The following is a 15752-nucleotide window of genomic DNA, read 5'->3' as shown; positions in this document are numbered from 1 at the left end:
GGGGATGTATATATATATATATATATATATATATATATATATATATATATATATATATATATTGATATACCGACACGCGAAATACGAGAGAGAGAGAGAGAGAGAGAGAGAGAGAGAGAGAGAGAGAGAGAGAGAGAGAGAGAGAGAGAGGGTGAGGGTGGTAGGGGAAGGGGGGAGGGAGGGAGGGGGATAAGAAGCTGGTTGCCTCGTTTGGGTCTTCCCGCCATTATCGCGGCCCAACCTACGCTCCGGGCAGCCAGCAGTGAGAGCAGCAATTGGCGCCAGTGTTGCTCGGGACTCCAGCGAGGCAGGAGATCGCGCGCGCTGCGCTCCGCCATCCCTGACTGAAACCCTTTCCTCTCTCTCCTGGTAGCCTATACGGAGTTCCTCGTAACATTTACTGTGGAACGTTGTGTGTGTGTGTTGGCGTCAATGCCGTACATCCGTTGTGTCTGTACGCACACTCCTGGTACTTGGATTTTACTATAGTGGCTGGATACTTAGATTTTGACGACAGTGGCTGGGTACTTCACGACAGTGGCTGAATACTTGTACTTTACGACAGTGCCTGGATACTTATACTTTACGACAGTGGCTGGATACTTTTACTTTACGACAGTGGCCGGATACTTATACTTTACGACAGTGGCTGGATAGTGTTGAACAGAAGCGTTACTGTAAGAGGAAAAGAAAACGGAGAAAGGTATTGTTTTGGTACAGTTGTTGTGTGAGGTGATCTCCCGAAGGAGGTGAATGAAGATTCCTGAGGGACGTGTGATGGCTGTGGGGGGCGGCGGCGGGGGCGGTGGGTCGCTTCGGGACGTCCTCCTGACGGGCGGCGGAGGTGGGCGGAGTGGTGGCGGCGGCGGCGGCGGCGGCGGAGGAGGAGGAGGAGGAGGAGGAGGAGGAGGCAGCAGCAGCCAGGGTGGGGGCGCCCTCACCTGGCGGACGCTGCGCTCCGTGTCGGGCACTGCTGACGCCGTCGACCCTCGCGGGTACTTCTTCCCGGCCAAGCTCGCCCTCTCGCTGGGACTCCTGAAGTTCCTCCTGGCGCTGCTGATGGTGGCCATGGGCATCATGGCGCTGGTCCTCCACGCCGCCCTCTCCACCCTGGGCGCCGGGCTGTGGGCGGGAGCCATCGTGGGCCTGTCGGGATTCCTAGGCGTGTGCGCCTCCCGCCGCCCGTACGCCCACGTCTACGTCGTCAGCTTCATGTGCGTGGCCATCCTGTCCATGGCTTCCTCTGGCCTCCTGATCATCATGTCGGCCACGGCCTGGGCTAGAGACGACCAGCACCCGACCGCCGTCTTCGTCGACCAGGTGAGTGGGTAGTGCCGCCCAGTCACCCCAGGTGGTGGATACTGACGCCCAGTCACCCCAGGTGGTGGGTACTGCCACCCAGCCTTCTCAGGTGGACGGTGCCGCCCAGCCCTCTTAGGGTTGGTGGTGCCGCCCCATCTTAATCGGATGGTGCCGCCCATCCTCCTGTGGTAGGTGGTGCCGCCCTTCCTTCTCAGTTGGGTGGTTGCCGCCCAGCTTCATCAAGCTGGGTAGAGATGTTTTATATATATATATATATATATATATATATATATATATATATATATATATATATATATATATATAAGAGAGAGAAAAAATATACGATATAGATGTAATCATTGAGAAAACAAGAACCTATGTACTGGATATTATACGTTAAGTCATGAGCGTAGGGCTGGCCAGTACACAGGAACTTAGAACTTTACTGTAGGAGGAGGAGGAGTGTGTCCTGGGGAGGTACTGTACTGTCAAGTACCGCTCTTTAAATCTCTTGAGAGAAATGGGGAGATGTGTGACCTCACTATCACACTACGGGCATTTCTAGCATACCATTTCTTCTGGGAGGAGATGGTCGTGGGAATGGTATATATGAGGTTAGGGAGGTGAGAACCCCAGTACAATCTCAGTGACTGATCCGTTAGCAACACATAATTTTTTTTTTTTTTTTTGCTCGTTTTAAGCAAAATGATTTTTACAACCATTGTTCACAGCTGTTGGTTCAGACACAGTGTGAGGTTATATAGTCTGATTTTAAAACAATTGCTTTACTATAACTTTTTATTTTTACGATATTAAATAAACCAATCTGCCCAGTCTAAGGTTTGGATTTTAAACCAAGGGTTGTTCATAAACCTTCGTTGAGATGGTGGCGTTAAACCCAGCCAGGTTGTGGTTTAACTGGATTAAGTTTTCCTTCTTTCTATTTTTTTTTTTTTTTAGCCGCTTGGTTAGACCATGATGTGTGTGTGTGTGTGTGGCTGGTTCCTCCATCTGGTTACCCAGTTCACTGCATTCCCACACTCCCGCCCACAATGGAATCGTGGGTGATACAATAGCTTGATAAATGGCTGCCAATTTTGTACAGTATTACTCCGCTTGGCGGTACGACGAGACGACCCTATTACGACGGAACGACCCTCCAGAGCAGGACGGTATACGGACGACCCATAGGTATTACGGTCTGGTATTTAGCCAAGGTCGTTTGAGGGTAAGGTCATCAACCGTCGTGCTCAAGAGTCGTACCCGTCGTGTCCAGGAGTCGTACCCGTCGTGTCCAGGAGTCGTACCCGCCGTGTCCAGGAGTCGTACCCGTCGTGTCCAGGAGTCGTACCCGCCGTGACCAGGGGTCGTACCCGTCGTGTTTGAGAGTCGTACCGTCGTGTGGTGAGGAGGTCTGGAGGTGTACCGTCGCCCTGCCTGTGGGTGATGGGGTCGGGTCGTGGTTTGGTGGAGAGGGTTGCGTTGAAGCTAGACTCGTCGGGGTTGGGTCGGCCGAACACTGAACATCTTGTGGGGGGGAAAGGAATAAGTGTTCCTGGTAAACTGTTATGTTGACGGAAGTGTTCACACCATTTATGTGACTGACACACACACACACACACACCGCTCTGTGGCTGGTCGCTGTGGTAGTCGCATTGTAACAATAACGAAAACTTTACAATGTGGTGTGCATGATGCTGTCATTATCACTGTTGTCAAGTTGACCTACATTTGATTGGCCAATTTGGGGACGTTGTTGGTGTATTTCAAGAATTTCTTCATAACTGTGTCGAATAGACGAGTGGAGCTTGTGTTTATAAGGGTTTCGAACCCTGTGGTCGTGTTACTAGCTTTGTTCATGTACACAAAAGTCTTGTGGGAAAACGTTAGAACATTGTAGGCTTTTCTCGTTTGATATTTTGTTAAATTTAGTGTTTCTTTTTCGTCGGTATTACGTAATCGGTTCGACGTCTTGTGGAGAGAATGTGAACTGCGCCCGCAAGAGCAGGTTGGGTTAAGGTTATACTGCGGGCGACACTGGACGATTGTTATGATAATGGGGAGTGTGCTTGTGTTGGTGTTGATGTGGGGGAAGGAGGGAGGAGGAGAGACTTGTGGTGAAGTGTGGGAAGAAGTGGTAGTCGTGTTGGTAATCACCAAACAACTTGGGGTAATAACAAGTCCCACACTGGCAGTTTTGAGGGAGGGGAGAGTAAGTAGCGATGCGATTGGTCGGCTCTTACAGTCGTTTTGCCTACGATACGGATGGAGCCAGGCTCTCTCATCAGGTTATCAAAGGGAAGACAACAGAGGAGATAACCGGGTATCTCTAACGACGACAGGGAACGTAGAGGGGGTCGTACATCCTGCGAGGGAGTCGTGGAAGCATTTGGCCGTTACCATCATTCGTTTCGCTCTAGTGTTAGGTTAGGTTAGATCTAGTGTTAGGTTAGGTTAGGTTAGGTCTAGTGTTAGTTTAGGTTAGGTTAGGTTTAGTGTTAGGTTAGGTTAGGTTAGGTTAGGTGTAGTGTTAGTTTACGTGCACCTGTGATGCGGTCGGCTCAGCTGGACCGACCGTCTGGTCGCCCATTTTACTCCACAGTTACCCACTGGAGAGAACGCTTGTTGTCTTCTTGCCACTGGAGGGAACGTTGTTTTTGTTCACCACTCTGAGAGAGAGAGAGAGAGAGAGAGAGAGAGAGAGAGAGAGAGAGAGAGAGAGAGAGAGAGAGAGAGAGAGACGTTTTTCGCCACAGTTACCACTGGAGAAAGGTTATCTTTCATTGGCCTCACCAGTGGGGATGTTAGCTTTCACAGTAGTTACCACCTTTGACCTTCAGGTCAGAGGTTACCCCATACCCGAAGGTCGTACCGTCGTGTGGAAAGGTGGGGTCGTACCGACGTGAGCCAAGGTCGTGGTTGCAGTCGTAATCAGAGGTCGTGCCATTGTGCTCATAATGGTCATTTTAAAATCAGCTCGCGAATATAAGGTATATGATATGACGAACGTAAATATGCCTTTTACTGTGACATTTAACACTTCGTCTCTTACTTGTGCTTATATGAGTCTTATTAAACTTAGATTTTAAAGAAATTCGTACCTTTCTCGATAAGGATTAGAAGGCTATACTTCTCTATAAGGATTAGAAGTTGATTAACTTAGAATTTGATTTAGTTATTAGTATTCCTTTCAATTCTCTTACAGGAGGTAAAACTGAACAGACTCAGCCAGCAACCAGAAGGATTGTAACTTTCAACTGAAATGAACATTTATAAGTCGTTCTTACATATCAAATTTTTTAGGGAGGTTATAAATCGTGAATAAAATCTTTCCAGTATTGATTCACGTATTGTCTATTTTTTTCTGATGGAGATTTGATGAAAAATATATTCCAACTATATCACTGTTTTGCTCCGTTTCCACCCATTGTGTGTGGCGGGACATAACGTCGGTATTCATGTGTCTCTGTGTCTGTGAACACGTTCTTGTTGACACGATAACTCGTGAATGGTACGTGGCGGAGGGAGTTCACTGAGACGGGCGGTGAGCGCTACGTGTCAGTCTTGCCTTTTGGCAATATGTCGACGTGATTGCTCCCTCTCCTCCTCCATCACGGAATTCTCCAACTTGCCTCCCTGTCTCCCTCACAGTCTCCCACACCTCATCTCCCACGCCTCCCCCTCCACCATCATCTGCTCCTCCTCCTCTTTTTCTTCCTCACAGTCTCTCACACCTCACCCTCCATCATCTCTCACGCCTTCCCCTCCACCATCTGCTCCTCCTCCTCCTCCTCCTCTCTCTCTCTCTCTCTTCCTCACAGTCTCCCACACCTCACCCTCCACCGTCTCCCACGCCTTCCCCACCACCATCTGCTGTTGCTCCTCCTCCTCCTCTTCACCATCTGCTCCTCCTCCCCCTCCTCCTCTCCACCATCTGCTCCTCCTCCTCCTCTTACACCGTCTGCTCCTCCTCCTCCTCCTTCTCCTCCCACCCACTAGCCACTAACCCACAAGCAGCATTGGAACCAACGAATGACCCTCTCGTGTCTGTCTCTGACCAGGGGAAGATAATGGGAGGCCAGGTTCACCAAGCTTGGGTCGCTGGTACGACAATTTTGACACAACACTCCCGGGACTATATTACGGGTGTTGGGCTCCATCGGATGTGTGGCTTCCTGTAATTCAGGTAACGGGTCGACCCGTGCCACACTCCCTCCCCCTCCTTCCCTCGACCCCCAGTTTCATCTTGGGCCTCCGGAGGATTTTCGTAACCTTTCTCATCGTAAAATCGTACGTGATTTGTATATAGGGGGTGCTTTATAGATGGTCAGTAAGCATGGAGTAGGGGGTTAGCAGGTGCTCGGAGCCTTTGGGTGTGGTGCTGGGCGCGTAAGAGAAGGTCATAGGATGTAAATAAGGAAGGGGAGTCATGGTAATGTACGGTAATTGATGGACGACCAGCAACGTCCCTGAGCATAACGGTACGACCCCTTGCGTACTGATGGCCTAATAATCTTCGACCTCTCCCTTAAGGGACGGGGCAAAAAGTCCAGTAGTATCCATAGTATCCAAGGGCCATATCGTCGTCCTCAAGGGTCGTATACCGTCGTCCTCAAGGATCGTATACTGTCGTTCTCAAGGGTCGTATACCGTCGTCCTCAGAGGTCGTACACCGTCGTCCTCAAGGGTCGTATACCGTCGTTCTCAAGGGTCGTATATCGTCGTCCTCAAGGGTCGTATACCGTCGTCCTCAAGGGTCGTATACCGTTGTCCTCGAGGGTCATATACCGTCGTCTCCTCAAGGGTCGTGTACCTTTGAGCTTGAGGATCGTACCGTCGCACTCGAGGGATCGTATCCTCGCCCTCGAAAACCCTCGGGCTGGAGGACGACACGTCGTTTGCTTCCCAGAGTGAGTACAATCGTCGTACGTCCAGACCTGCCCAACGCAGCGAGGGCAGACGTCTCTTCAAGCTGGCGTAAGATGACTGCGACGCAGGCCAGATGTCGAGTTTACCTGAGGGTCGACACACTGCTCCCACTCCTCCTTCGGCGGGAGGTCGCTGCCGTTCCTCCTCCGTAGAGGCTCCAGTCGTCCTGGTCGTCGTTTTGAACGTCTGCCTCGTAACACTGGTCACCAGGACCTCTCCTGATGCCTGACGGACCCTTCCTAAGGCCCCGGAAGGACTCGGTGGTTAACGCGTCGTTGCCTTGTACAACGAGGAACAAATGCCTCTGGCATGAATAAAATAGCTTGCTCCGGGTGTTGGTATGCGCTTGCGTGCTTGTGTGTGTGTGTGTGTGTGTGTGTGTGTACGCAGGCAGGCGCGCGCGGGTGTGGGTCACCAGTGTGCTTGCCGAGGGTGGGTGGGGGATGACCCAGTTCTTGAACATTCCCGCCGTAGTAGTTCGGCCACTGCTCCTACCTGCCGCAGGGTCCTGTGGCGAGACCTGTTGCTCACGAGGAGGCGGAAGGGATGGTGGGGGTTTGCCTCCCCTGGCGGAGGGCAGGACAGGATCGCTCCAGACACACGTGAGACGCTCGGGGGAAGAGAGTGTTAACGAGAAGTTGTTATCGAAGGGCACAATGGTGTTCGACCCTTGAACATAAGGATTATATTACAACTCTTGAACAAGGCGTTGTGATCATTAGAGGAGGTGGACTGGCCTTTGCGTGTGACCTTACGGATCGTACTGTCGTACTGAAGGAGGTTGTGAAACCTACTTCAAGATCTGACTTAGGTTAGGTTTTCTACCGTAGAGAACACCGCCGTTCTCAGGTTTCTACCACAGAGAACGCATGGGTCTGGAGGCATTTCGTGCATGGTTTACCTTCCGAGACTCGCTTGATGAAGTTATCGTAAAGTATTTAGTCTTCCCGAGGACTGCGCACGCATGCTAGAAGAATGTGATCCCACACACACACACACACACACACACACACACACACATACACGCGCGCGCGCGCGCGCCTCACCCGGGTCATACCCCTCCACCCAGCTGTCGAGGCCAGACCGAGTGCAATAAACCTTTCATTCTTTGAGAACAAGGAGTGCCTGACTCACCTCGCCCCGCGAGGTGCTCCGTGCCATGTCCTGTTTCTCTCTCTCTCTCTCTCTCTCTCTCTCTCTCTCTCTCTCTCTCTCTCTCTCTCTCTCTCTCTCTCTCTCTCTCTCTCTCTCGTCAGGTCAGTTTTACCGCCCTACTTACTTCCCTTCGTCAGTTTTCCTCAATTGCCTCGTTAGGGCTTCTCAACCCCCCGCCCCTCACCCCAGCACACTCCCTGCCACCGAGGCCTACCCTCCCCCCAATATATATATATATAGCCTCCCCATCGCTTAGCCTGCCTCCCCATCAGTGCCTCCTGACACTTACTCCCCAGCAGTTGCTCTTTCCTGCAGTCACTCGTCAGAACAGTGACCCCACATGCAACCACCTCTTCCATATGATTCTAAACCCCCACGAAAAAACCTGATCCATCTCACGCCATTTCCCCCCATTCCTCCCCAGCGTAACTTGCCTCCAGCCTTCCGTTCGCCTCACACAGCCTCCCTCCCATCCTCCCTCCATCTTTCCCCTCCGTTTGCCTCACAGAGCCTCCCTCCCCACTTCCCCAGAACACCATGCAGGTACCAGCAGGCTTTTTGGGCTGGGAGGGTAGCTCGGGCGTGGAGATCAACCAACCTTTTTCTTTTAGGTCACATTCCTGCTGCTCCCACTCCGGGGAGAGAGAGAGAGAGAGAGAGAGAGAGAGAGAGAGAGAGAGAGAGAGAGAGAGAGAGAGAGAGAGGTGTTGGGCTGAGTGGTCCTACCTACCTACCTACCTACCTGCCCCCATGTGTGGTAAGGAATTTCGATTGTGTGTGTGTCGGGCGGCGGTAACGGCTGTTTGGGAGATGACAGCACACCCTCCCTCCCTCTTCCTCTGCCCCTCTACCAGGCCTGGTGGTAGGTGGTGCAGGTAGGGAGGAGGCCTAAGGTGCCTACCTCCTGGTCGTCCCGTGGACAGCAGGGGGTCGTCCTCTGTTCCACATGTCCTTCTTGGTCGCGAGGTTACTGGGGGTCGTCCTTGAGTGTTTCACGGGCCAGGAGCTTCCTGTGGTCGTATGCACTTCGCAGGTGGCCAAGGTCGTGCTGGAGGGAAGGGGAGTTTGATGACGATCCTGTGCTGGCGGAGGTTGTACAGAGGTCGTCCGCCTGTCCATGACCTAGGGTGTTGAGGTGACACGACCTGCTTCTTGTCGTTAAGATCTCAGGCGTTGAGGCGACTGGTAGTGAAGTGTGTGTGTGTGTGTGTGTGTATGTGTTGTGTGTGTGTGTGTGTGTGTGTGTGTGTGTGTGTGTGTGTGTTGTGTGTGTGTGTGTGTTCCTATGGTGCGACCCCAGGGTATGATATCCTGGCCTTAAACCTGAGCCCTTAGGAGTCGTACAGTCGTGCTCAAGAGTCGTGTCGTCCCACTCAAGGGTCGCACCGTCGTGCTCAAGGGTGGAACCCTCCCACTCAAGGGTCGCACCCTCGTACTCAAGGTGGAACCCTCCCACTCAAGGGTCGCACCCTCGTACTCAAGGGTGGAACCCTCCCACTCAAGGGTCGCACCCTCGTACTCAAGGGTGGAACCCTCCCACTCAAGGGTCGCACCCTCGTACTCAAGGGTGGAACCCTCCCACTCAAGGGTCGCACCCTCGTACTCAAGGGTTCGCATCGTCGACCCCGAACGACACAGGTAAACCATCTAGCGCGCCCGCATTCATAGCACTGAGGAACCTTGTTAGTTTCCATTTATATATATATATATATATATATATTATATATATATATATATATATATATATATATATATATATATATATATATATGTGTGTGTTGTGTGTGTGGTGTGTGTGTGTGTGTGTGTGTGTGTATATATCCTTCAAGACTCTCTCTCTCTCATCTCCTGTTAAGGTTAACATCATTACAGAGTTAGAAAAGGCATTACGATAATTGTACATATGTTAGATTATGAGTTGCGTCACAGCAGTGGTATGAGTTTGCGGTCATGTACCTCACGCCCTCATGATTGTCCACCCCAGTGTGCTAGAAAGTCGTACCGTCGTGCTCAAGGGTCGTGCCGTCGTGCTCAAGGGTCCTACCGTCGTGCTCGAGTCGTATCGTCGTGCTCAAGAGTCGTACCGTCGTGCTCAGTGGTTTAATCTCTGCCAAAAACACTGCCTTTATGTATATATATATATATATATATATATATATATATATATATATATATATATATATATATATATATATGTATATATAACTCTGTCATCAGTGCTGGACATAACAAAGCGTGAAAGATATTTCTTAACATTTGCTAAAAAATAGAAAAAGAATATAATAATCACGAACTTATATTATATATATATATATATATATATATATATATATATATATATATATATATATATATATATACTTTCTATAAAGCTGTGTCTATCTTCGTGGCGAATGGGTTGCATGTCACTAGGAATTTAAGGGCAAGGATGGGTATTTTAAAGGCTTAGATCGCCTCCCATGGTCAGAGAACATGTCATTTGAAACTGGTGTAGCGCCTAACTTTCGGCTTAGTGTAGTTTCGTCAAAAGGAAGTGAAACTTGGTGAAACTTGAGCTTGTACTATGGCATGGTACACCGGCCTATACCTGTGAGAACTGTGCAACCAAGGTGTCAGCTGGTTATACACAGGTGTGGAGGTATATTAGGCGAAATATCTGACGGCAGCAGGTGTTCTGATGGGCCTAAGACATACCTGCCAACAGGTGTGATTGGAGACCCGTGCCGTACCTTACGACAACAGATGTTTTGTTACACACAACAGATGCTCATTAAGAGGTGCACCGTTGCATGTTTAGGTTTCGTTCTCCGCAACAGGTGTAATGCAGCTGGACCCCCTTGCCACTAACACATGACCAACCTGAAAGGAATTTATTTATTTTTTTTCTTATTTGACGAAAACTCGTTTATTCTCAAGCGAATCTCACAGTACATCGCTGTCTAGGTGGGGGTAGGAGCGGAGAGAGAGAGAGAGAGAGAGAGAGAGAGAGAGAGAGAGACCTTGAGGAAATACTTCACCTGTATCTCTATCTCGATCTCTCATTGTTAGTTGGCAACCTCTTTTATTGTTCAATTTTTAATTTTTTTGTTTCTTTTTTTCGTGTGATCATTGATGCTATCTTGCCCCAACCTCGTGTTTATATTTATATATATATATATATATATATATATATATATATATATATATATATATATATATATATATATATATGTGTGTGTGTGTGTGTGTGTGTGTGTGTGTGTGTGTGCGAGTGTGTGTGTGTGTGTGTGTGTGTGTGTGTGTGTGTGTGTGGTCATCCCTCTATCACCTGGGCACATGGCAGACGCACAAACCTTCGCAGGTCAATGATATTTCACCATGACTTCCTCATGAGTGACCGTTGTCATGACGTAAGATTCCTGGAAGACAAAAGAAAATGGAAGAATTAATTTCTTTAACTTAATTGGGGGAAAGAAAATGGGTAACAAATGGATCGAATGAGGTATTTTCATCTTTTTTTGTTTTTCGTTTTCTTTTTTTTTGCTACCCCAGCCACCCGGAAAATTAAATGCCTCATAGAAAACGAGGACGAGGCTTTGGTGATGGCTCACCTGTCAGACGGGGTTGTTGGGGGGGAGGAAAGCGAGGTGGGGGGAGGAGAGGATTATTCTTCCCCGTATCTTGGGGTTGTTGGGGAGGAAGGGGGAATTAATCCTCCTCCCTCACCCCCTCTCCATCTTTATCCTTCGGGGGGAGGGAGGGTGTCTTCTACCTCCTCCTCCTCCTCCTCCTCCCTCCACCTCCTCCCTCCACCTCCTCCCTCCACCTCCTCCCTCCACCTCCTCCTCCCTCCACCCTGACCACGACACCACCACCTCCCCACCCGCTCCCACACTCCCCCACACTTCAGCCTCCCCTCATCAGTCATTCTATATCCTATGCTGAGGTTGTCGTCAATTGGGCTAATGTGTCGTGGTATTTACGACCTCCGCCGTGTTCTGTGGCCGTTTGGAGCACGACCGTACGACCCATTTTTTAAGGTCGTGCTCGAAGGTCGTACTCTTAGGCTCTGTGGTCATGCCGCCCCGTGTTTAAGGTTTGGATTTTTGTCGTACTCACGGACGTACCGTCGTGCTCAAGGGAATCGTACCGTCGTGCTTAAGGGATCGTACCGTCGTGCTCAAGGGATCGTACCGTCGTGCTCAAGGGATTCGTACCGTCGTGCTCAAGGGAATCGTACCGTCGTGCTCAAGGGATCGTACCGTCGTGCTCAAGGGATCGTACCGTCGTGCTCAAGGGAATTGTACCGTCGTGCTCAGGGGAATCGTACCGTCGTGCTCATGCAAATCGTACCGTCGTGTTCATGTATCGTACCGTCGTGTTCAGGCATCATACCGTCGTGTTCAGGAGTTGGGAATCACCTTGTTCACGTCTATAAGCCGGCGAGACGAACTAGAGCTGACTGTCATGGCCATGTGATTGAGAGAGAGAGAGAGAGAGAGAGAGAGAGAGAGAGAGAGAGAGAGAGAGAGAGAGAGAGAGAGAGAGAGGCCCTTGACCATGGGGTGGCATGAAGAATGACGTAATATCACGACATCTTGACTAGTTTATCTTATGACATATATACACAACTGCTGACGATCCTATACAATATATATATATATATATATATATATATATATATATATATATATATATATATATATATATATATCACTACTTGTTTACCGAATGGCGTCCTACCTACGTCTCTTCGTTGTATATCAACTGACTATTATATTTGTTTCCTGTATCTCCCCTCATGATATGATTATTACACGAAAGTGCACTTGGGAACTTGTGTTTCATTTCCCCCGTGGACTCAGAGGAATATATATATATATATATATATATATATATATATATATATATATATATATATATATATATATATATATATATGGTTGTTTAATTTGTTTATGGATGGGGTTGTTAGGGAGGTAAATGCAAGAGTCCTGGAAAGAGGGGCAAGTATGAAGTCTGTTGGGGATGAGAGAGCTTGGGAAGTGAGTCAGTTGTTGTTCGCTGATGATACAGCGCTGGTGGCTGATTCATGTGAGAAACTGCAGAAGCTGGTGACTGAGTTTGGTAAAGTGTGTGGAAGAAGAAAGTTAAGAGTAAATGTGAATAAGAGCAAGGTTATTAGGTACAGTAGGGTTGAGGGTCAAGTCAATTGGGAGGTGAGTTTGAATGGAGAAAAACTGGAGGAAGTGAAGTGTTTTAGATATCTGGGAGTGGATCTGTCAGCGGATGGAACCATGGAAGCGGAAGTGGATCATAGGGTGGGGGAGGGGGCGAAAATTTTGGGAGCCTTGAAAAATGTGTGGAAGTCGAGAACATTATCTCGGAAAGCAAAAATGGGTATGTTTGAAGGAATAGTGGTTCCAACAATGTTGTATGGTTGCGAGGCGTGGGCTATGGATAGAGTTGTGCGCAGGAGGATGGATGTGCTGGAAATGAGATGTTTGAGGACAATGTGTGGTGTGAGGTGGTTTGATCGAGTAAGTAACGTAAGGGTAAGAGAGATGTGTGGAAATAAAAAGAGCGTGGTTGAGAGAGCAGAAGAGGGTGTTTTGAAATGGTTTGGGCACATGGAGAGAATGAGTGAGGAAAGATTGACCAAGAGGATATATGTGTCGGAGGTGGAGGGAACGAGGAGAAGAGGGAGACCAAATTGGAGGTGGAAAGATGGAGTGAAAAAGATTTTGTGTGATCGGGGCCTGAAGATGCAGGAGGGTGAAAGGAGGGCAAGGAATAGAGTGAATTGGAGCGATGTGGTATACAGGGGTTGACGTGCTGTCAGTGGATTGAATCAAGGCATGTGAAGCGTCTGGGGTAAACCATGGAAAGCTGTGTAGGTATGTATATTTGCGTGTGTGGACGTGTCTATGTACATGTGTATGGGGGGGGGGGGGCATTTCTTTCGTCTGTTTCCTTGCGCTACCTCGCAAACGCGGGAGACAGCGACAAAGTATAAAAAAAAAAAAAAAAAAAAAAAAAATATATATATATATATATATATATATATATATATGCAATCGCTCAGGTACCACAAGGATAAACATGAAAAGTTTATATTAACCAAGTCCAATGTTGATATTGACTGTCGTTATAAGACCGTGAAAGTCACGTCAGAGTCACGTCATCACTTCCGTGTTCACGTGAGGCTTACGTAACGTGACTGGTGCACGGGGTGTGCGCTCGCCTCGTGGAGCGAGGGTGCACGTGCGCGTGTTTGTTTAGTGTCGGGTGGCTGGTTCCATGACCCACCGCCAGATGGCAGGCGTGGCGTGTGTGTGTGTGTGTGTGTGTGTGTGTGTGTGTGTGTGTGTGTAGATGGAGGTGCTATACGATCGTTTGGTCTAATCTCGTAATTTCATGTCATGTCGACATCAATTCTTCATTCACACACACACACGCACACACACACACACACACACACACACACACACACACACACACACACACACACCAGGGGCGTCTCTGGTATTCGAACCCGTCCACCCTGGACATGAGGGTCGCTACTGCATCGTTCATCTAAATCAGGTGACATTTTCCAGGCAGGAGGCGCCCGGCGTGGCCTTGGGTGGGGCTAACACGATCCTCTACGTTGCTCCAGGTTCGAATACCTGATAGATAGTCTCCTCCTTCATCTCCTCTACCCGTGCGGGAACGCCTTCGGGTAATATATGTCATTTACATAAATTGTTACATTTGTTCGGATTCTTCTGGTTCGCCTGGGCGTAGATTATATAGATTTGGGTCCAGGAAACAGATTGGTGGAAGGTCTTCGAGTTCTGCCGTGGCCTTGGACGAGATTTCGATAGTGGCAGAGTGTGTGAGATGCGTCTTCGCATTACCCAGATTTTTCGTATCTCATTTCGTAGTTTAGTAACCGACTTGTTAGTGCCATCTTGCGTGAAGGAAAGAAACTAGAAAGAAGAAAAAAAAAGGAAGAGTCGTATTTCACAACTGCTTTTCAACTATCTCCCCCTTCAGCGTCTCCTTCAGCGTCTCCTTCGGCGTTCCATTACAACAGTTCTTCCGGTCCTTCTAACTCCCCACCTCCTCAACGCCCTTTCCTCCGCCGTTGCCCTCGCACATCCCACCCCTGCAAGGGTACGGAGAGGTGGTTGGGGTCGTCACCAACGCACGACCCAGGGCATTTCAAAGGGGGGGAAGGGGGTGTAATTTCCATGACAGAATACCAGGGTCCTCCCTCTGCTGGTGTCTGTGATTACCCTATTTTCTTTGAGTTGGTGGGAGTGCTTCCCTCTCCGACCCTCTCCAGGTACAATGTCCTATTATAAAGCTTATGACACTTTGCAATCAAGTTCCTAAAGTACGGTGAATTCCTGTGTATTGAGCTACCGTATTTCCTTCCTCAGCTAGCGAATGAGTTACCAGCTGCCAGTACGTGGTGAGGCATCATCCATATACGACGTTAGAGACTATCGAAAACTAGTTCTAAATATGACAATAAAATGACGTAAGTTTTCTGTTAATGTGATCTATCTGGCGATGGAAATACAGCATGGGAAATTTACATTGGAAAAACGATTGCCGGAGATAAGACACTAAAGCAATATCAGATACCTATTTTCATTTTTATCGTCTTTATGATTACGCAGCAGAGGGCAGGCAGACTTGATCCGTACACTGACTTCAAATGAGACCAACTTTACATGTGTGTTGCTTTAAGCTGGACGGGAATCAAGACTACGTGTAATAACAACGTAAGATAACAGTATATAGAGTGATCATGTGTTGCTGTTGGAAGACTAGTGTTTCTGGCAGTGTTTCGTGCGGGGATTGGTAGACGTATGTCGTTTGCGATGCTACGGCAAGAGACATGAGCCGTTGATGCGTGTGTGTGGTGGTCTAGTGAGCCGGCGGCGCCGCCAAGGCCGGGGGTTAAAGGTCAAACTGTATGTGATTCACGAGGGTGACCTTCGCCCTTCCGGCTCCCTGCTTTAAAGACCCTTGTAATTCCCCCATAGTTGTCTTTAAGAGAACTGATACAGCAGCGAGGCAGGGTCGTCCGTCCTACCTTATCTAACCTCTACACGAACCTTTTTAACGAAATGATTCGTATGATACCCATGACGAAGATTTCCTCTTACCCCCTACGAAGCTACAGCACCTGAAATTCTCCAGCGTCAGCCAGTGGTAGGATGAGGAACTGAAAGAACGAAGCAGGTCCCATAAACACCTCTCCAGTAAAGTCGTGCAGTTGGCTAATAATCGATTCTCCATCATCTGCCAGATACTCCCTCACCTTGACATCATCTGCCTCCCAACCTGCTCTCCAGCCCCAACACCAACCCCATCCCGAGTCAGTACATGAA

The 15752-nt window shown here is 48.8% G+C and overlaps 1 protein-coding gene across 1 annotated transcript in view; it reads left to right on the top strand.

Annotated features, from left to right (window-relative positions):
- Positions 1 to 277: 277 nt before the first annotated feature.
- The window catches only part of LOC139757028 (uncharacterized), a 109138-nt gene continuing 93663 nt past the window's right edge, over positions 278 to 15752 (top strand). Inside the window, exon 1 of the mRNA XM_071677011.1 lies at positions 278 to 1320. Coding sequence (XP_071533112.1) covers positions 754 to 1320 — 567 coding nt within the window. The 5' untranslated portion in view covers positions 278 to 753. The remainder of the gene's footprint in view (positions 1321 to 15752) is intronic.

Source organism: Panulirus ornatus, chromosome 24, assembly GCF_036320965.1.
Source record: "Panulirus ornatus isolate Po-2019 chromosome 24, ASM3632096v1, whole genome shotgun sequence".
Taxonomy (NCBI): domain Eukaryota; kingdom Metazoa; phylum Arthropoda; class Malacostraca; order Decapoda; family Palinuridae; genus Panulirus; species Panulirus ornatus.
Note: the sequence above shows the minus strand (reverse complement) of the source record. Positions and strands in the feature narration are given on the sequence as shown.